The 23,214-nt window shown below is 42.7% G+C and overlaps 1 protein-coding gene across 1 annotated transcript in view; it reads right to left on the bottom strand.

The window, feature by feature from the left end:
- LOC126284256 (uncharacterized) overlaps positions 1 to 19,467 on the bottom strand; it is a 92,042-nt gene extending 72,575 nt beyond the window's left edge. The window contains exon 1 of the mRNA XM_049983057.1: positions 19,347 to 19,467. Coding sequence (XP_049839014.1) covers positions 19,347 to 19,349 — 3 coding nt within the window. The 5' untranslated portion in view covers positions 19,350 to 19,467. The remainder of the gene's footprint in view (positions 1 to 19,346) is intronic.
- Positions 19,468 to 23,214: the final 3,747 nt, after the last annotated feature.

The following is a 23,214-nucleotide window of genomic DNA, read 5'->3' as shown; positions in this document are numbered from 1 at the left end:
GACGTTGAAGTTGCCCAGTAACAACAAAGCTAGCAGCAATTGGGCTATCAGCCCAGCCAGGACATGTTGTGGGACATCACCATCCGGTGGAAGGTAAAGACTGCAGACGGTAACAGCCTGTGGCATCCACACCCGAACAGCGACATCCTCTAAGGGTTTCTGGAGAGGGACAGACTCGCTGTGCTGAGAGTGAAGGACATAGAGGCAGAAGCCACCAGACACCCTTCCATAAGCTGCCCGGTTCTTGTAATAACCCCAATTGCCATGGGGGGCAGGGGTTCACATTGCTGAAAACCAAATTTCCTGAAGATCAATGCAGAAGAAAGGGTGAAGGCTGATAAGTTGTTGGAGTTCAGCTAGATGGTGGAAGAAACCGCTGCAGTTCCACTGGAGGATGATATTGTCCATGGCTGAGAAAGGCCTGAAGGGAATGGGAAGGCAATTTACGCCGCTTGTTCACTCACTGCCACAGATTCAGTACCCACACGAGTGACATACATGGCATCTGAGGGACCGGCGAGATCCAGGTCTTCAGCAGATGCCAGAATCTCGACCTCGTCCTCAGACACTGAGCTTGTAGGAAGCGGTGGGATGGGTGCCACCGCAATGTCGGGATTCTTGGGTACCTTTTTCTTTTTCGGCTTATCTCGCTGTGCCTTTGGTGGTTCAGGCTGGGAGGGCTTCACTGGGACAGTCTTAGGGACAGATGACGACCAAGAGGCCCTACGACCAGGGACCAGTGGTTGGTTGAGCCACTTGTGGGTGTCCCCATGTGTACCGGTCGGAACTGGCGAAGGGAGGTCCCCAAGGGATCCCTTCCTGGCGAGAGAAGCCGAAGAAGTCTTAAGCTTATCCGGCTGGGAAGGGGGAACTGATGTCCCCGATGGTTGGGGGGGTGGGGGGGGGGGGGGGCGTTGCTCCTGAAGTAGATGGAGCAGGAGCAACAGGGAGTTTAGTGCCCCCCACCATCAAGGGGGCAGGTGTGGTCCTTCGACTCAGAGCTGACTGCAGCTGATGGAACTGTAGCAGGAGTGACAGTTGCGGCATAAGAAGATGTCATACGCACTGGATAAAGCCGATCATATTTCCGCTTAGCCTCAGTGTACGTCAGTCGGTCCAGGGTCTTGATTTCCATTATTTTCCTTTCCTTCTGCAGAATCGGACAGTCCAGTGAGCAAGGCAGATGGTGCTCTCCACACTTGACACAGATGGGAGGCGCGGCACAGGGAGTATCAGGATGGGATGGTCCACCACAATCGCGACATATGAGGCTGGAAGCACAGCGTGAAGACATATGGCCGAACTTCCAACACTTGAAGCACTGCATCGGGGAAGGGATATATGGCTTGACATCACAACGGTACACCATCACCTTGACCTTCTCAGGTAATGTGTCACCCTCGAAAGCCAAGATGAAGGCACCGATGGCAACTTGATGATCCCTCGGACCCTGGTGGACGCGCTGGACGAAATGGACACCTTGTCGCTCTAAGTTGGCGTGCAGCTCGTCATCGGACTGTAAAAGGAGATCCCTGTGGAAAATTATGACCAGGGCCATATTCAAACTTTTACGGGGCGCGATATTAACGGAGGCATACTCCAGCTTATTACAAGCGAGCAAGGCCCGCGATTGGGCAGAGGATGCCGTTTTTATCAATACCGAACCGGACCACATTTTGGACAAGCCCTCCACCTCCCCAAACTTGTCCTCTAAATGCTCTACAAAGAACTGAGGCTTCAAGATATAAAGGATTCCCCATCAGCTTTGGTACAGATGAGAAACCTGGGCGAATACGTCTCACTTTGTTTCATTGCCCTTTGTTCCTCCCATGGTGTGGCCAGGGAGGGGAACAATTTGGGATCATAAACGTTACCCACAGTCTAGGGGTACCGTCTTTGATTCATAATCAAAACGTCTTTGGTCCCAGGTTCGATCCCCGCCACTGCCTAAATTTTGATAAATAATCAGCATTGGCGGCCGAAGACTTCCGGCATAAGAAGTCAGCCTCATTCTGCCAACGGCCTTGTCAAAGAGGGCGGAGGAGCGGATAGAGGTTCAGGGCACTCTCTTGTCCTAGGGGTGGGAAATTGCCCCTAAAGGCAGAAGAATCAGCAATGATCAACGACATGAGGATGCAGAAGGCAGTGGAAACCACTGCATTAAAGACACGTAACGTGTGTCCACACGACATGTGGCCTGTAGTTGAAGAAGTGTCATGATGATCCCTCCATTGGCAAAAGATTCCGGAATAGTCCCCCATTCGGATCTCCGGGAGGGGACTGCCAAGGGGGAGGTTACCATGAGAAAAAGATTGAATAATCAACGAAAGAATAATGTTCTACGAGTCGGGGCCTGGAATGTCAGAAGCTTGAACGTGGTAGGGAAACTAGAAAATCTGAAAAGGGAAATGCAAAGGCTCAATCTACATATAGTATGGGTCAGTGAAGTGAAGTGGAAGGAAGACAAGGATTTCTGGTCAGATAAGTATCGGGTAATATCAACAGCAGCAGAAAATTGTATAACAGGTGTAGGATTCGTTATGAATAGGAAGGTAGGGCAGAGGGTGTGTTACTGTGAACAGTTGTTCTAATCAGAATCGACAGCAGACCAACACCAACAACGATAGTTAAGGTATACATGCCGACGTCGCAAGCTGAAGATGAACAGATAGAGAAAGTGTATGAGGATATTGAAAGGGTAATGCAGTATGTAAAGGGGGACGAAAATCTAATGGTCATCGGCAACTGGAATGCAGTTGTAGGGGAAGGAGTAGAAGAAAAGGTTACAAGAGAATATGGGCTTGGGACAAGGAATGAAACAGGAGGAAGACTAATTCAGTTCTTTAACAAGTTTCAGCTAGTAATAGCGAATACCCTGTTCAAGAATCACAAGAGGAGGAGGTATACCTGGAAAAGGCCAGGAAATACAGGAAGATTTCAATTAGATTACATCATGGTCAGACAGAGATTCTGAAATCGGATACTAGATTGTAAGGCGTACCCAGGAGCAGATATAGACTCAGATCACAATATAGTAGTGATGAAGAGTAGGTTGAAGTTCAAGACATTAGTCAGGAAGAATCAATACGCAAAGAAGTGTGATACGGAAGTTCTAAGGAATGACGAGATACATTTGAAGTTCTCTACCTCTATAGATACAGCAATAAGGAATAGCGCAGTAGGCAGCACAGTCGAAGAGGAATGGGCATCTCTAAAAATAACCATCACAGAAGTTGGGAAGGAAAACATAGGTACAAAGAAGGTAGCTGTGAAGAAATCGTGGGTAACAGAAGAAATACTTTAGTTGATTGATGAAAGGAGGAAGTACAAACATGTTCCGGGAAAATCAGGAATACAGAAATACAAGTCGCTGAGGAATGAAATAAATAGGAAGTGCAGGGAAGCTAAGATGAAATGGCTGCAGCAAAAATGTGAAGACATCGAAAAAGATATGATTGTCGGAAGGACAGACTCAGCATACAGGAAAGTCAAAACAACCTTTGATGACATTAAAAGCAACGGTGGTAACATTAAGAGTGCAGCGGTAATTCCACTGTTAAATGCAAAGGAGAGAGCAGATAGGTGGAAAGAATACATTGAAAGCCTCTATGAGGGTGAAGATTTGTCTGATGTGATAGAAGAAGAAACAGGGGTCGATTTAGAAGAGTTAGGGGATCCAGTATTAGAATCTGAATTTAAAAGAGCTTTGGAGGACTTACGGTCAAATAAGGCAGAAGGGATAGATAACATTCCATCAGAATTTCTAAAATCATTAGGGGAAGTGGCAACAAAACGAATATTCACGTTGGTGTGTAGAATATATGAGTCTGGCGACACACATCTGACTTTCGGAAAAGCATAATCCACACAATTCCGAAGACGGCAAGAGCTGACGAGTGCGAGAATTATCGCACAATCAGCTTAACAGCTCATGCATCGAAGCTGCTTACACGAATAATGTACAGAAGAATGGAAAAGAAAATTGAGAATGCGCTAGGTGGCAACCAGTTTAGCTTTAGGAAAAGTAAAGGCACGAGAGAGGCAATTCTGACGTTATGGCTAATAATGGAAGCAAGGCTAAAGAAAAATCAAGACACGTTCATAGGATTGTCGACCTGGAAAAAGCGTTCGACAATATAAAATGGTGCAAGCTCTTCAAGATTCTGAAAAAAGTAGGGGGTAAGCTATAGGGAGAGACAGGTCATATACAATATGTACAACAACCAAGAGGGAATAATAAGAGTGGACGATCAAGAACGAAGTGCTCGTATTAAGGAGGGTGTAAGACAAGGCTGTAGCCTTTCGCCCCTACTCTTTAATCTGTACATCGAGGAAGCAATGATGGAAATAAAAGAAAGGTTCAGGAGTGGAATTAAAATACAAGGTGAAAGGATATCAATGATACGATTCGCTGACGACATTGCTATCCTGGATGAAAGTGAAGAAGAATTAAATGATCTGCTGAACAGAATGAACAGTCTAATTAGTATGCAGTATGGTTTGAGAGTAAATCGGAGAAAGATGAAGGTAATGAGAAGTAGTAGAAATGAGAACAGCGAGAAACTTAATATCAGGATTGATGGTCACGAAGTCAATGAAGTTAAGGAATTCTGCTACCTAGGCAGTAAAATAACCAATGACAGACGGAGCAAGGAGGACATCAAAAGCAGACTCGCTATGGCAAGAAAGGCATTTCTGGCCAAGAGAAGTCTACTAATATCAAATACCGGCCTTAATTTGAGGAAGAAATTTCTGAGGATGTACGTCTGGAGTACAGCATTCTATGGTAGTGAAACGTGGACTGTGGGAAAACCGGAACAGAAGAGAATCGAAGCATTTGAGATGTGGTGCTATAGACGAATGTTGAAAATTGGATGGACTGATACGTTAAGCAATGGAGGTTCGCCGCAGAATCGGAGGGGAAAGGAATATGTGGAAAACACTGATAAGGAGGAAGGGACAGGATGATAGGACATCTGCTAAGACATCAGGGAATGACTTCCATGGTACTAGAGGGAGCTGTAGAGGACAAAAACTATAGAGGAAGACAGAGATTGTAATACGTCAAGCAAATAATTGAGGACGTTGTTTGCAAGTGCTACTTTGAGATGAAGAGGTTAGCACGGTGGAGGAATTTGTGGCGGGCCGCATCAAACCAGTCAGTAGACTGTTACCTTTAAAATGAGCCCTTGAACGCTTAGAGACTGCTGGTGGCTGGCCACCAGCAAGAGAAGATCCATGCATCACTGCATGTCATCCACCTTGATGCCACCTACTCCGACCAAGGGCCCTCCCCATGGGCACCATCCAACCACAGCAAGAGCCACCTGGCAGGATGGCCATTGCCGCGAGTCCCGATGCCCCAGGGAGATGGGCATCTACTTCTTGGCATAGGTGGGGAGTTAACGGCACAGGCATCAATAGAGTGATCCTTGTGTTGTCAGTGGGCTACAACCAACAGGGTACATGGCAGCCCCATCACAACGGACTGGCTACCGAGCTGGATTTTAGGTGACACGTTGTGACTTGCGTCACTAAAAATTCATACAGACGGTTTTGTCAGTCGAAAAGTGAAAACTATTGTCGATGCTCCAGGTGTAAAGGCAATCAAGACACTGCTGAAGACACTGCTCAGTGAGACAGGTCCAGGAGAACTGCAATAGATGGCAAAATCGTCAACAAAAATGGAGCCGGAGGTGCCTGGTAGGAGACAGGCCATGATAGGGTTAATGGAGATAGCACAGAGGATGACACACAGGGTGGAACCCTGAAGCACACCTGGATAAAGGCGTCCAACAAGGCAGAACCTACACGCACCTTGAAAACTCAATCTTGTAAAAATGCCTGAAGGAAACAGGGCAGGCAACCACATAAGCCCCACGTGTAAAGAGTACGGAGGATACCACTTCTCCAGCAGGTGTTGTAGGCCTTCTCCAAATTGAAAAACACAGCCACACACTGATTTCCGCACAAAACCATTAATGACATGGGTGGACAAAGTAACGGAATGGTCAACTGCAGAACACCGTGCTCAAAATCCACACTGTGCATTTGTCAGCACACTGTGACTCGAGCCGCCATATCAGCCGGGCATGAATCATGTGTTCCATCATCTTGCATATGCAACTGATAAGAGAGATGGGGTGGCAGCTACAAGGAAGGTACCTGTGCTTAGCGGGATTAGGTGTGGGTATGACGGTGGCTTCACACCAGCTTCCAGGAAATTTGCCCTCTGCCCAGATGCGGTTGTACATGTTAAGCAAAAAGTGCTTGCCTGCAAGAGAAAGGTGCAGCTACACCTGAATGTGGATGGCGTCCGGCCCTGGAGTGGAGGATCGGGATGAAGTGGGAGCACGATCTAGCTCTCTCCTAGTAAAGGCAGCATTGTAGCACTCACGATTCAGAGAAGAAAAGGATATCACCCAGGCCGCCTCCACTCGTTTCCGATTGAGAAAGGCAGAGTGATAGTGGGGAGAACTCGAAACTTCTGCAAAATGGTGGCCGAAAGTGTTGGAGATAGCAATAGGGTCCACGAGAATACTGTCTGCGACTGTGAGGCCGGAAATAGAGGAATGGATCTTGGTCCCACAGAGCCGTCGTAGGTTGGCCTAGAACACAGGGAAGGGAGTGGAACTGTTAAAAGAACTAGTGAATGCAATCCAGCTAGTCCTTTTGTATCCCAAAGAATGCGATGACACTTTGCACGCATCTGTTTATAACGAATGCAGTTTGCCATCGTAGGATGACAGTCAAAAATGCGGAAAGCACGTCTGTGTGTGAATTGCACCGCGGCATGTCTCAGTCCACCAAGGGACTAGGACACAACGTGGTAAAGAAGAAATGTGAGGAATGAAAAGTTCTGCAGCAGTAAGGATAACATTGGTGAGATAGTACATTTGGTCATCATAATTGAGGAAATCTTGTTCTTCGAAGGTCGCCATGGAGGAGTAAAGCTGCCCAGTCAGCCTTAGTAAGCTGCCATTTAGGCATGCACACAGATGGTTGGTTGGTTGGTTTGTTTAAAAGAGGGGAGGAAGGGACCGAACTGCTAGGTCATCGGTACCTAGTTCCAAATAAAACAATGCCACAAGGGTGAGAATAAAACAAGCGAGCCTGACCACACAAAACGGAGATAAAGGAAAAACCACAAGAATGACTCAATGGCAACAAACACTTACATGGACAAAAGGGGAGAAGAAATCCACAAAAACGCAAGAAACGCGTAGGAGAGATTAAAACAAGAGAGCAGATTACCATGGCTGGCTGACCATGAGAATAAAAAAGAGAAGCCAGCTTCTCTGCAACACATTAAAACCTCCACCCTAAAAGCACTAGGGTGGAGGACACAGAGGGACAAAGGACATGCGCTAAAATTTACAAACGATAAAACCCTCCTCACGAATAAAACGTAGAACTAAATCAGCCGATGAAGCGTTGTCAGATAAAATGAGTGACAACGGGTCTACTAACCGAAGTTTTTGTAGCAGGGGAGTGAAAGTGGGACAGTGCACCAGAATATGGGCCACTGTCAACTGGGTGCCGCATGAACACTGAGGGGCCTCTTCACGGCACGGGAGGTACCAGTGGGTCGCCCAAGGGTGGCCAATGCGGAGCCAGGGAACCACAAGAGTCCCTGCGAAAGGCCTGCATGGAGGACTGCCACACATTCATAGGCTCCTTAATTGCATGCAGTTTGTTGTGCTTACTGAGACCATGCCATTGCTTATCCCAAAGCCGAAAACCCTGGCAGCGTAAAAACAAACGCAGGTCAGTTATTGGAATGCTGATCTCCATAAGCAGTTTCAGTGTAGCCTGCTTGGCCAGCCTGTCAGCAAGTTAGTTGCCTGGGATTGTGACATGTCCTGGGGTCCAGACAAACACCACTGAAAGACCGGTCTGCTCCAGAGCATAGATGGACTCCTGAATGGTCGCTACCAAAGGACGATGAAAGTAGCACTGGTTGATAGCTTGTAGGTTGCTCAAGAAGTCAGTACACAAAAGAAACACCTCCCCAGCGCATGAACAGATGTGCTCAAGAGCACAAGATATAGCCACCAGCTGGACAGTGAAAACACTGGAGCCAGCGGGAAAGGAATGCTGTTCAATATGTCCTCCACGGACATACGCAAAACCGTTGTGACCATCAGCCACTGAGCTGTCGTTGTAAACCACTTCCTGGCCTCGGTACATGTCATCAAGAGGAAATGGCAGCGGAGAGCCGTGGGGTTAGCCGAGTCCTTAGGGACATGTGAAAGGTCCAGACAAAGCTGCGGACAAGGTGTACATCATGGAGTTGTATGTGAATGGACCTCAAGTATAGGTCGTAAAGGCAAGGACTCCAATTTGGAAAGAAAGGATAGGACACAAACTGCAATTGGAAGCTCTGATCTGGGCCGCCGATGCAGGAGATGAACCGCCATGGGTTGGGAAAAGGAGACTGTGCGCAGGAAAACAATGAACTTGTGCAACTTAAATGGCAGGGAGTTGTGCTCACCTAACCTGCAATAGAGGGACTCCCGTGTCTGTGAGGACACTGGACTCTTCCCAAAAGATCCAGTTGCTAAGCAAACGCCACAGAGGTGCACTGGACCGAGTAAACGCAACACAGAGGGCGCCACTGAACCATAAACCAGACTCCCATAGTCAAGGCAGGATTGAACAGGGGCTCTGTAGAGCTACAGCAGCGTAGAGCCATCTGCCCAGGTGGTGCTGCTCAGGCAGCGGAGGGAGTGAAGTGTTGCCAGCACTTCCGCCTAAGCTCACGAAAGTCAATCGGGCTTCAAAAACCAGTCCTAAAAATCAATACGTCTCCACTACAGTGAGAGGATCGTCATTAAGGTAAAGTTCTGGTTCTGGACGAACGGTACAATGCTGACAGAAGTGCAAAACAGACTTTGCAGCCAAACACTGAAAGCCGTGAGCTATAGCCCATGACTGTGCCTTGTGGATGGCTCCCTGTAGGCAACAGTGAGGAACACAAGTACTGGTGGAGCAGTATAAAATGCAGAAGTTGTCTGGATACAGAGAGGGCAAGACGGATGGCCCTACAGCTGCTGCTAGACCATTAATGGCCACTAAAAATAGAGACAGTCAATACAGAGCCCTGTGGGACCCCATTCTCCTGGATATGGTGGGGGGGGGGGGGGGGGGGGGGGGAATGTAGGCACTGACTTGGACATGGAAAGTACTGTGTGACAGGAATTTTGAATAAAAATCAGGAGCGGGCCGGCCTCAGAGACCCCACTCGTATAATGTGGCAAGGATATGATGTCGCCAGGTAATGTCATACGCTTTTCGTATTTAAAAAATCGGCAACCAGGTTTGGCATTTGGAAAAGACTGTTCAGATGGCAGACTTGAGGGACAAGATTATCAGTGGTGGAGTGACCCTGGTGGAAGCTGCCCTGACATGGAGTTAGTAGGCCACGTGACTAAGACCCAACCCAACAGACCATACATTCCAGTAGCTTACAAAGAATGTTGGTGAGGCTGATGGTCTTATAGCTATCCACATCAATCGGGTTTTTACCGGGTTTGAGCACTGGAATGATGGTGCTCTCCTGCCATTGCGATGGGAAGACGCCATTGCACCAGGTACGGTCGAAGATGATGAAGAGATGTCGCTTGCAGCCAGGTGAGATATGCTGACTGGATCCCATCTGGCCCAGGAGCAGTGTCGGGGCAATGTGCAAGGGCACTGAGGACCTCCCATTTTGTAAATGGGGCATTACAGGATTCACTGTGGCACGTAGTGAACAATAGGACTTTCCCATCCAGCTGCCGTTTGAGAGTGCGAAAGGGTGGAGGAGGAGGATCATTCTCTGATGCAGAGGCTTGAGCATAGTGCTCGGCAATCACATTTGGGTCGGTAGATAACACGCCATTTATATTAACACCGGGAATGCCTGTTGGGGTCTGGTACCTGAAAACACGTTTGATCTCTGTCCAGACTTGGGAAGATGGTGTAGGGCACACAATGGTCGAGACTTATCTCTCCCAACACTCCTGCTTCAGTTGTTTGATAAGTTGGCAAACGCAGGCATGGAGCCATTTAAAGGGTATAAGGTGCTCCAGGGAAGGGTGCCGCTTAGAGCTCACTGATGATCCTCAATTGCTTCAGTGACTTCCGGCGACCACCAAGGGACTGCCTTAAGCCAGAGGCACCCTAGAGAGTGAGGGATCGTGTTTTCTGCCACAGAAACTATTGTTGTAGTCACCTGCTCAACCATTACATCAATGTTACCATGTGGGGAGATTCAACGGTGACAGCAGAGGTGAAAGTTTGCCAGCCCACCTTGTTTAAGGCACATCTGGGCAGGTGCCCATGGGCCTGAAGCCGGGACAGTGTCAGGAAGATGGGGAAGTGGTCACTGCCACACAGTTCGTCATGTGCTCTCCAGTGGATAGATGGGAGAAGTTCTAGGCTGCAAACTGATAAATCAATGGCCGAGTAACTACCATGACCCACAGTGGAATGTGTTGCGGACCCAGTATTTAAGAGGCTGAGGTCGAACTGAGACAGTAAATTTTTGACATGTCTGCCTCTGCCAGCAAGTACGGTGCCACCCAAGAGCAGGTAAGGTATAGGGAGTTGATCAATCGGTGCAGTTAATACATTCTGGGATACAGCACCATTTGGAGGAAGATACACATTGCAGACAGTTATTTCCCGCGTTATCATTATCCTGACAGGCCTTCAGGAACGATTTGAAGGGGCATGGGTTTACTGCATACTGGGTTCAGGACATAGGCACAAACTCCACTCGACACTCAATTATAGTCACTACGGTTCCTGTAATATTCCTTACAGCTGCAGAGGGCAAGGGCTCACATTGCCAGGAACCAGGTTTCCTGGAGGGCAATGCAGAAGGCAGGTGTAAAGCTTAACAGTCGTAGCTCAGATAGGCGGTGGAAAAAACCACCGCAATTCCACTGGACGATGACATCATCGTGAGACTGGGAAGGCATGGAACATTCAATAAGGCAGTTTATGCCTCAGTGTCATCTGCTACCACCGACATTTTGTCCGAGCAGTCTATAGCCACTGTGTCTGTGGGTCCAGTGAGATCTATGTCCTCAGTGGACACCAGAATCTCCGCCTCATCTGCAGGTGCAGAGCTTGTAGGTAGCGGTGGTGTGGGTGCCACTGCCATTCGCTTCGTCTGAGGTACCTTCTTTTTGGATTTCTCTCACTGCTCCTTGGGTTACCGTGGCTGGGAGGACTTCACGGATTCAATCTCCAGGACTGAGGATGAGTGTGAAGCCCTATGACCAGCTACTTTTGGGCTCTTCAGCCTATAGCAGGCGTCATCTTTCCAACTAGCAGAAACCTGAGAAGGGAATGACGTAAGGGACCCTTTCCCAGTGAGAGGAGCTAAAGAAGATTTACACTTCTCCGGCTCAGAAGTGGGGACTCATATCCCTTATCTCCTGAAGTAGGTGGTGTGGGGGCAACAGTGATGGAAGTACCTACATCATCTGTGTTGTCAAAACAAAGACTTACCAGCGGCCAGAAGGCAACACACCACAAGGTCTCCCACCAACAACGGCCAGGGACTGCTACCAGTTAGTGGAGCCTGCAGAACAGCTTCAGAGGATGCAGCTAACATAGCAACTACTCTGCTGTGCCATGCACGTGATCACAAATAGTTCCAGCACATACATCTGCCAACGGGCTTTATAAGGTGGTGCACTGCCGGCAAAAGGCTGTTCAACACACCGCCCAGAAGGATACAGAGCCTCTTCTAGCTGGTCAATCTTCTGGTATAGTTGACAAACCTCTTGAACTTTTAGAATTGTATGTTCACTCCCCGTGAAGAGTCAGGTCTTTTCTTTTTATTATTTGTTATTTTGTATTTGTGTTGATCCACAGTTTGGATAGAGTCGGTTGTTCTTATGGATATTATACTATTTTTTTCATTTTGGTGAGACCAATAAATTGTTTGTGTTTTCCGCATTTCCATTCTATTAGTGCACATACTTCAGTCCGCATTACACCTTTTGGTTACAATGGAGGTGGCAGCAGCAAGGACACACCAGTTCAAAACCAGAAATAACTGAATTCCTTGAGGCTATCCAGAATCACACACCGGTATAGTGGGTGTAGTAAACATAGAAATAGTCACACAAATGTTGGTTGACCATTCAGTAACTTCTAGCTGCTTCAGTAAGTCTTTTAGTGTAACAACTGGAAAGATGGAGAAGTGGGAGAATGAACCCTGACACCTTTCAGAAGACATAGTCTGCTTCCCCGCAGTCTAAGAATAGCTTCTTTGACTAGTAATCAAAATGTCCTAGGTCCCGTGTTCAAATCCTGCCACTATTTAGATTTTGAATAAAAATCATCAGCCATCACAGCCTGACCCCCATTCAGATCTCCAAGAGGAGGCTGCGAAAGACAAAGTGATTAGGGTAAATAGACTGAATAACCAAGAAAAGGGGAATGTTCTGAGTCTGTGTGTGAAATATCAGAAGTTTGACTGTGGTAGGGAAGTTAGAAAAATCAGAAAAGGGAAATCCTAGGGCTCAATCTACATGCAGAGCAGGTCAGTGAAGCGTAAGGGAAAGAAGGCAAGGATTTCTGGTCAGACGAGTATAACATAATACCAATAGCAGCAGAAAATTTTATAATGGGAGTAAGATTTGTTATATAAATTCTGAAAAACAAAAACTAGTGGATCTCAAAGGTACAGTCTGACCATTCTAGGTTTAAGAGTACTGGTTGACTTCATTAGAATCAAACGGAGTTAAACTGCACAATAAACCCAGCTTCAGTTGGGCAACAGTAAGCCAACACTACAGTTATTTTGCATTTACCAAATCAGAAAGAGTCATATCAAGATTTACAGATTTGCCCGACTACAGAATATTCGTGTTACCTTTTTACTCTTCTCTAATGTATAGCTTATTTTTTGAGTAAACTCATTGACGGCACTTAAATAGTGTAATAAAGAATACCAAAACGGGCAGTTCAGTAGAAGAGGAATGGACATAAAAAAGAGTAGTCAGAAAATGGCCAAAACTGTGTAGTGGATCCCTCCTGTATTTTCGAATACAGCATGGATGTAAACATTAGGCTTTGCTACTAGTTAATTTGTTACCACAACCATATTTTCTGCTTTCACGCATGTTGACTTTGTCAACTCACAGCCAAATTGTCACCTTCCAACTTAACCTTCACCTTGGGCTGCACTAAAGCACTGTGTCACCACATCCAAGACTCCAAAGGGGGGGGGGGGGGGGGTGTCCGATATGTAACTGTAGCCCAGAAGATGGGCAAACAAATATTGATACAAAGAACTGACCTGTAGGAATACAGCAAAATTAGTTACGTAGGATTGAAATAAATAGGAAGTGGAGTGAAGCTAAAGCAAAATGGCTGCAGAGAAAATGCAAAGAAATGGGAGGAGGAGTGGTTATCGGTAAGACTGATTCAGTTAGGTTAGAAGTATATTATCCAGGACCCTTGGAATTTCAGTCATTTATTTTAAATTCTCAAGGAAAAAATTAAAACATATTATTTTTACAAAAACAAACAATAAAAAAGGAACAGAAACCCCACTGATTTTATTTCCTCAAGTGACGACCCATACTTAGAATATCACTTTGCAAAAAAATTGTGATTTTTTATGCAATGGTGAACCAGGTTTTCATTTATTTTTCGTATCTAAGTAAAGTCATGTGACATGAACGGCTGGGAGGCCACAAAGAGCAGGTTCACTCACTGAATTGGAAAGGTTTCCGCCATCCTCGGCACCCACAGGTAACTTTACTCGCAAAGTACGAGAACTTATTTTTCTTCAAAAATGCATATATACATTTTCTTCCTATCCTGATGGCTTTACTTAAAGGCATGAGATTTGTTTCTAGAATCCTTATTGCCACAGGCCACACAATCGTCAAATTTCACACAGATTTGACAGGAAGTAAGTAAGCGGTAATTTATTTTTAAAAACTTAGCAATGATAGTTTTGTGTCATCACAATGTTATAGATTACAAAACTTCTGAACTTTGAAATGCCACAAAATGGGAACAATGAGACATGAAATGCTAAAATTTGTCAGGATCATGAAAAGGGGTTCACCATACGGAAGAGATGCTCTGCCTGTCTGCGACTAAGTCTCCTCTAAATGAGGTGTGGACAGTTATCTTTCACAACACCATTGTTATTACAGCCTGGTCTTCATATTGTTTACAATTTCATATAGTTACTTATCTCGCATAGAACAAGTGAAGTTAAGTTTCACCCAAATCCAAGCTGGTGGTGGTGGTGGGGGGGGGGGGGGGTGAGAAAAACCTTTTTTCAGGCTAAATTGACATTTGTGACTATCTTTCCATCAAAGACATTGTGAAGCATAACAAATGTTAATAACTACCACAATTTGAAACAGTGTTAACATAGGACTGCCGTTTAACTGCTTCCTTTTGTGGATAAAGCAAAGGAACTTCCATGATGAGACAGGTAATACTGGTATTTATGAACTATCAAATTGCATTGTTGGAATTCATAACAATTCTGTATGTCATCTGCTAACACATACAGGGTGGTTTGATAAGTCTGGTAAATTGACGTTGACGAATGGAACATTTATGTTGCCCTTCATGGTTGGTAAGCTTCATTATCTGAAAGATCCTATAAAAAATTTCAACAATGTGCAGCATACTCTTCCAGTTCATCATTGACAGTGTCTCAATTGGTTAGTGTGTCGACTGCAACTGAAAATGGAGAAAACTGAGTTTCAAGCTGTTACTAAATATTTTCATTTTAAAGGTTGGACTGCCACACAAATTAAAACAGAATTCAATGAAGTTCACACAGACTCTCCACCGTCACTGAATTCCATTTACTTTTGGATTACCATAATGAATTTAAACATGGCCAGGCAAGCACCAAAGACAAACTGCACTCCAGTCGTCCAACTGAGGTCACCACAAATGAAACCCTTGACAAAATCAGTGATGTAGTAATTCAAGACTGCCCAATTAAAATTCAAGAGACTGCCGAGACTGTAGGCATATCAAAAGAGGCTGTGCACAATATCCTGCATGGAGAGCTGGCTACGAAGAAGCTGTGTGTGAGGTGGGTGCCGCGACTGCGTCCAGCATAACCTTTCAACACAATTTCTAGAGATGTTTAATCACAATCCTGAAAAACTGTTGCATTGATTTGTGACTTGTTGAAACCTGGATCCATCATTACACATCAGAGTCAATACACTTTAAAAAGCCTGAAAATGCTCTGAAGAAAGCAAAGACCATATTGTGAGATGATGGCCACTATTTTATGGGATTCTTATGACATAATCCTCACAGGCTACACACAATAGGCTGGACCATAACTGGACTCTTATGCTTCAGAGGCGAATCATTTAAAATTTGCACTGGCAGGAAAACAAGTAAGGACGGCACACAAAAACGTGCTCTTTCACCAAGCTAACACATCATCCTACAAATCAGCAATGACAATGGTGAAGTTTATGAATTGGGATTTGAATTGATTTCTCATCCACCCTAATCTCTAGACTTAGCCCCAAGTGACTTCTTCCTGTGCCTTAACTTGAAACTTGGCTGTCTGGGAAGAAATATTCATCAAATGAGGAAGTGATAGTTGCGGTCAACGAATATTTAGCAGAATTTGACAGAATCTATTTTTCCAATGGGATGAAAAAGCAGGATTGCTGGAACCAGGCGTATATCCCTCAAATGAGACTACATCAAGAAGTAAGGCGTGTGTATGAAAAACACTTTTTGTTGCTTTTTTATCTGAGTTATCAAATCACCGTTGTACTTTGGAAAAGAAACAAATTTGTTCGAAGTTTCAATGATTATGAAAAACTAATTCTGGAAACTCATACAAATTTGAAATCTGATGAATCACTACTATGCCTGTATCACAAGGTTTTGCATTTGACAATGATTACGTTTCTCGAAGACACTTATTACAATTCCCTTCTGAAACAAGATCAAGTTTCAAAAATTTTTGGGCCAACTAGCCAGCACACAGTTGATAAGTTTTGCATATTTTCAGATACCACAGTTGCTTCTGGCTTGAAGTTGTGCACCATCTGTGGCAAAAAAGTCAACAGAAAATTGGTGACTGTAATCTTTGTCTGACTGTGATGATAATGTCTAAATGAAAACGAGTACACAAACATTTAATGCTGGCTCAATTTATTTTGGTGCCTCATCAATGAAGTTTCAGGAAGTATACATTCCAGATTCAAAAAAGTATGCAAATAATAAACACAGACATGCGCACAAATCAATGAGACAATTTTTATTAGTTGGTGGCTGAAATCCTTCTGAGCTGCACAGTTACCAAAACTGGAGGATTTCACAGATTTGCTTGGAGAATTGAAGGAAAAAGTTAAGGATTTTAAATAAATGTTCGAAGCTGCAGTTTTTTTTTTTTTTTTTTTTTTTTTTTTTTTTTTTTTTTTTTTTTTTTTGACCAAGCTGATCTGTCAACAAGATGTGAAGCAAGTTCAGTGTCTCAGAACGAATAGGCCTACACAAAAAGTACACAGACTTTCTGGAAAAGCCAGATAATAAAAAAGGTGGGTGCTCTTTATGAGGTAATTAAGAATCCAGTCATCAGTTTTTTAAGGATGGCAAATTCTCAAACTTTTCCACAACATGAGAGACTATGTCATAACTGGTAGCAAAGAAATTCAGAGGCAGAAGAGGCTAGGCCTACTCTTGGCCAATATAATGGAACAGTCATGTGCACAAGTTTTGTGCAGAAATAACTTTTTCAAAATTTTGTGACTTTAGAATGGTAATGGGAGAAGCATAGACATATGGGATTGGTACCATAAAGTGGGGCACTTGTGGCAATACGCTGACCCACTGTTGTGCCACACTACTGACTGTATCACTGTCTACTTGCAGGTCAGATACCACAACCTAGGACAATATGGCATGCAGCTGCAAAACAATAAAAATACCATTTGGGTGTGAATAAGTGGCCTACTGGCTGGCTGGGCACGTGTGGAAGTGGAGAGTTGTCAAACAGTAACCTTCAGTGTCAGTCTTTGCTGTACAGTTGCCACCACTCTGCCTCCTTTCTGATGCAGCTACCTGCCACGGGGGTCCAGCTGTGGCCTGATGAGGTCATGTAAATCATGGGTCATGCTAAGCATAATAGCAGCCACAAACCTACTTCCAGGATACACTGTCAGGGCAGGTGAGCCGAAGTTCACCTCCCAGCATTACCTAATGTGCGCCCCGTTGCACTATGAACAGCTGAGTGTAATAAAGTAGCTTCACAGCTACTAAGTTGCTTCTGCCTCACCCCGAGCTGCCACCAACCACAAGAGTGTACCCCAACCCTCTATAGAACAAAATGGTGTTTCACTGCTGGCTCTGCCAGGATGTATTCAGTTTGTGTGTGTGTGTGTGTGTGTGTGTGTGTGTGTGTGTGTGTGTGTGTGTGCAACATTCACCAATATGTAGAATGATACTATCTAGTATCATTGACAAAACAGACCATAAATTTTAGTGGGTCCTTCAGCACTGCAGTGTGGAATGCTCCAGTGCTGTGACAAATGCCCAGGGGAAGTATGAATAGAAATTTACCTTCCTTCTGTGTGTGGGGATGTAGATCCTGGGGAATCACTGAATTTAAACTGTAGATTAAAATAATTGAGTTACACTAATAGTACAACAGCTCCCCACTGAAGATATGTTGACAAATTGTCAGGAAGAGTTGCAGATATTCCAACCTAATATTTTGTGACAGATGCATCCGCCACTACCAGCAAGTTGTCAGTGCAGTTGTTTTTTTTTTAGATGCTGCTGTACACTAGTTGGTAACCAAGCTTAATTTGTTGTAATAATCATTTTCATATATGGTAGTGGACATGCAGGCTTGGGAACCAGTAAGATACCCACCAGAGGCTAAAGCTCCTCATTTAAGCCATCCATTGCATTCTTGGGAGCCTTTGTATAGTGCCCCATCCATAACTGAACATGTCTGGATAATAGGTGTGGCCTTTGGGAATGGGAATGCAAAGCTTTTTTTAATAAAAAAGTTTGAGTGGGAAATGACATGACACACCAAACTTTATTTTCTATCCACACAATAACTTAAATACAAGTCTACCTTGGAAAGCAACATGAAACAGTCTTGAAAAAAGTTCATGTACCACTATAAGTCAGATCTTGACTATCAAATACATTTCTGCAAGCATTACTGTAATTTAAGGACTATTCCCAAAGATTCCACTTTAAACAAATTACGCATTCTTGTGCAAAAAAAAAGGCTGCTTAAAACTGACATTAAAGCTATAACAGATGTTAGTATTGAGATACAGGACTTAAAAGGAAATAAAATTTGATGTGAATGTTTTTGGAACCCTTCTGACCTTAAATAGGACTAGTTTTGAAACTATGTTACTGTAATGTCTAGAGCACTGTGTTTTGTTAACAGCGAACTAATTTGCATTTCTACCTATCGCTTTTTGTTTACAAAAAATTAAAGACGGAAATTTGGAAGCTATAGGATCTGCCTAATTTTTACACAGCTTTGAGTGGCTGTGTAACCAGGCTACTCAACCTCGAATTTTTACAGATAATTACTAAATCAAATAAATGCAAAATGTTTCGCAGGGAAATAATCCTCAAATACAATGGGCTCTTTAGTCAAAAATAACAAAGAAAAAAAAAATCAGTGTTGCATACGCCATTCAAACCACCATAACTGCAACGGCTGAAGTATTACATATCAATAGCTAAAGAATTGTGAAATTACATCCAATGGTAAGTAGTGGACACTCTACTATCCCGAATTTCAAGGAAATCGGGCAAGGTAAATAGGGGAGGCTAGTCCAGTTGGCATGTACGCATATAAATGAAATTGTGTGTTTTAACTACATGCATATAATTGTGGTTTTTATCCACAATATTTCGGATACTGAGTTCCTAGTTTACGGCAAGTGATGCTCGACAAAAGAGGCGAAAAAAAAAAAAACAAAGCTTGATGCAATACGCGTACACTGCTTTCAATCTATCACACCACGTAAACCATAAAATTAAAAATCTAACATTTACATTTCTCATCTATCATTACGATGATATGCAAAAGGACACATCAATCTAGAATAAGTCTCTAATGAAAACGCAGAATGTCTCACTCGTTTACACAAAAATACATATGGAAGCGATATATAACAGTTGCTTCCACTGACCGATGTACAAATATTTTATGCATAATCAAATTCATATCGGTTAACATCTACAGTAAAAAAAATTCTTGAGGCATGTATTAATAAGTATCTAGCAACACACTTTTCGAAAGGTGTACGTTACTTGTACATTTCTGCACAAAATGTATTTATATAGCTCACCATATTCAAAACTGTCAATATCTAGCAGACACTACGAACACAAACAGCAACACCCGCGAAATATTTGAAATTACGACACGTGATGAAGGTGTTTTTGCAAAGAGTTCTTATCAAGGATATTCTCTTCCTTCATTCTGGTCATGGAGGTTACCTCCATGGTTCTGATTATCATTGGAATTCTTTGCACCCCATCACATGTCACAATTTTTTTCGTGACATCTACTCTTTACACTCATATGTTGCTAACTAATAACCTACGATTTTAAGGGACGTATCTGACAACCAATAAAATCTATTTAGACTTTTGTACCTTATATACAACACGCTGTGCTCGGTTGCTTGATGGAATAACTAACGAAGACGTACTGCTTTGAATTGGAGAGGAAAGACCTTTATTGCACAACTTGGCTAAAAGAGGAGGTGTGTTGTGAGAGTGGGAATGGAGCATTCTAGAGGGAGACAAGGCTTAACCATAGTGAGAACGATGCAGCAGTTACCCTATACAGAAATTAGAGGTTTGCGTAGGGTAGACTAACGCGGATAACATAATCAAACTAATTTGACGGAAGACCACAACAACAATAAACTGCTGATGATAGAAACATTAATACCAACTATCTTGAAATCATCACAATTTGTCATTAAATTTTTTGTGTATATTGCATATCGAGGGAACCTCAACTAATCGGGTGTACATTTATTTCTCTCATTTGTTTTCCATCTGCAATATTCTAAGGTGACTGCAGTATGCAATGAAAACTTGCATGCACGCTTCCATCCCTTCATTGCCCAAGAGGTACAACATTTTGTTAACACCAAGATGGCGGTGGCGCATAGAGACATACTACACCACAGATCCTCGGAAAATTACGAGTTTTTACATCCTTTGTGTGTAAAATGTAGTAAGACGATGCGAAATGGTGTTAAATTATGCCCATGGTCGCAAAAATGGATCCATTGACACTGTTTAAATACTTTAGAAAAAAGAAACATGACTTGTGACTGTGGGAATGTGCACTGTAGTTACCGTGATATATTGTGTTTACAAAAGGAATATCGAGAAGACTCTGTGACTGCTTCATTAAAATACGACCTCGTGTTAGCCAAACTGTATGTACAGCACCTTGAAAAAGTGATAGAAGTCTATTTAGGGTGTAGTGAAACTGTTGTAAATGGGCAAAACGATAACTTCATATGGCCTATAAAGTTCCATCGTTTTATCCATAACGAGAACAACTTCAGTCTCCCAGTAGCAAATAATTTTGAACTTTTAACCTCTGATGAGTCTAAAGCCGGTACTATAATTAGCAGGGAACATACGTATCATGAGAACATGACAACCACAAGTAAGAAGAACAAAGAAGATATTTACATGCTCTCAGACAGTCATGGAAAGAGCTTAGCTGGTATCATCTGTAACATGCAAACTATGTTTAAGATTAGTGGAATAACGAAACCAGGCGCTCCCTTGAGTGAAATTCTAAAAAACTGGGAAAATTTTTTGGAGCGTGGAAGAAACTGTTTAATAATCGAGGGTGCTAATGACATTTATACGAATGAGGGTAAACTCGCCACAAGAGCGCTAAGAAGCACACTACAGAAAATTACAAATGTGAACTTCTATATTGCAAGTATACCACAAAGACATGATCGGATGGAAAAATCTTGTGTCAAAAAAGAAATTGTGGTTACTAACAGAAAAAACCGTTGACACCAGACAATACATGTAAGAGTTCCTCTCAACTGAGTTGCAACAGCTTAAAATTACTTGGCCTTAATATAAAGTGTCTCAAAAATAAAATTCTACATCTAGAGATTGAGGCCAATAAATATTGTGTTGATTGTATTTGTATTCAAGAGAATTGGTGGAAAAGTTATGAATTAGAAAACATTAACATTTCCCCATATACCTTGGTTATTCATTTTTCTAGGAATGAAGCCAAGAATGGGGGTGTCTGCATTTATGTGAAATCACATATTAAAGTTAAAAACAGGCCTGAAGCTGAACTCTTGAGTATAGAAAAACATTTTGAGGCAACAGCAGCGCATACGAATGTAAAAAATAGGAAAATAACAGTCATGTCAGTGTATAGACCCAGAATTTTTTAAAAATATGATTGAAGAACTACTGAGCATCTTACGTGATGAGAAGTCATCATTAATTGTATGTGGGGACTTCAATGTCAATGTGTTGGTAGATAGTTCATTTAAAATTAAATTCCTCAATACTCTACACAGTTTCAACCTATATTCTAATATAAACAGTCCTACAAGGATAACAAACACTTCAAAAAAGTCTTATAGATAATATATTTTCAAATATAGAAAGCCCAGCTACAGAAGTTTTGAATATTGATCTAGGAATGTCTGATAATAATGCATTTATTATTAAAGTGCTCACAGTTCCAGTACATACAAAAACAGTACATCATATGTATAAAGCGAATTTTCTCTCCTGATAACTGCAACCAGTTTGGTATCACACTGACTAACCAATCTTGGGCAGAAGTATTGTCACAAACTGATACAGATGCTGCATACAATGTTTTCTGCTCGCTTTTCATGACGAATTTTGAAATACACTTTCCAAAAAGATTAATTAAAGTCAACTCATCTAGCCATAGACACACAAATTCTTGGATCACATCTGGCATTAAAAACTCTTCCTAGACTATGAAAAGACTAAACTCTGAAATGAAAACTGATACTGACCCTAATTTCAAAAATATGTTAGTAACTATAAAAAGGTAAATAGAAGGGTAATTAATCTACAAAAGTGTTAAGTAACGATAGACTAATAAGGAAGTCAGACAATAAGCCAAAGACCACATGGGAAATTGTTAAAAGAGAAATAGGAAAAAGCTCTAAAGACCAGGATATTGTACTTAAATCTAGTGATAACATTGGAATAAAGAAGGAAGTATTGCCCAATTACATTAACAACTACTTTCTAAGTGTACCTGATAAATTAAGTAAGAGCTTTACCAAAGAAGAGAAAACAACAGCACCAAAAGTAGTCAGAAGCATGATAATAAGTCCCACTAATAAATATGAAATACTGAAGGTAATTAACAGTATGAAACCCAAAATGTCTGCAGGACTGGGTGAAGTGCCAGTGAAAATAATAAAAAACGTCGCCTCACAAGTCTTGAAACCACTGGTACATATTGCCAATTTATCGTTCAATGAAGGTGTGTTCCCCAAAGGCTGAAAATTTCTAAGGTTAAACCATTATTAAAAAATGGGGATATACATAAGGTAGAAAACTATAGACCTATATCCCACCCTTCATCTTTATCAAAAATTTTTGAAAAAATAATGAAAATTATACTCATAAGCTACCTTGACACCTTCAATCTTTTAAATTCTAATCAACATGGTGTTCTACAGGTCACAGCACAGAAACAGCTATACAGGCCTATATGGAAGAAATTATTAGAAATTTTGACAATAACAAATATGTGGTTGAAATCAACCTAGATATTTCCAAGGCCTTTGATGAGTAGATCACCAAATTCTCCTTGACAAACTGGAGGCAATAAGCATCAGAGGAATTGGGAGGAAATGGTTTGAATCCTATCTCCAAAATAGAGCTCATGTTTTGGAACTCACCTTATCTCAGAATAAGCAAAAAATAAAGTGAGTATCTGATGCTCAGAAAGTAGCAGTGGGTGTCCCTCAGGGTAGTGTTCTTGGCCCCTTATTATTCCTAATCTATATAAATGACACTGAAAGGCCCAACAGATCATCAAAAATTAAGTTATTTGCAGATGATATAAGCATAATTATAAGTAATGACAGCAAATCCTTATTCACTACAGCTGAAAAGGTTCTGAAAGTGTGCAACAGTGGTTTTACCATAAGAAGT

The sequence above is a fragment of the Schistocerca gregaria genome, chromosome 8 (assembly GCF_023897955.1).
Source record: "Schistocerca gregaria isolate iqSchGreg1 chromosome 8, iqSchGreg1.2, whole genome shotgun sequence".
Classification (NCBI taxonomy): Eukaryota; Metazoa; Arthropoda; class Insecta; order Orthoptera; family Acrididae; genus Schistocerca; species Schistocerca gregaria.
The sequence above is the reverse complement of the archived record's forward strand: the minus strand, read 5'-3'. Positions and strand labels throughout refer to the sequence as shown.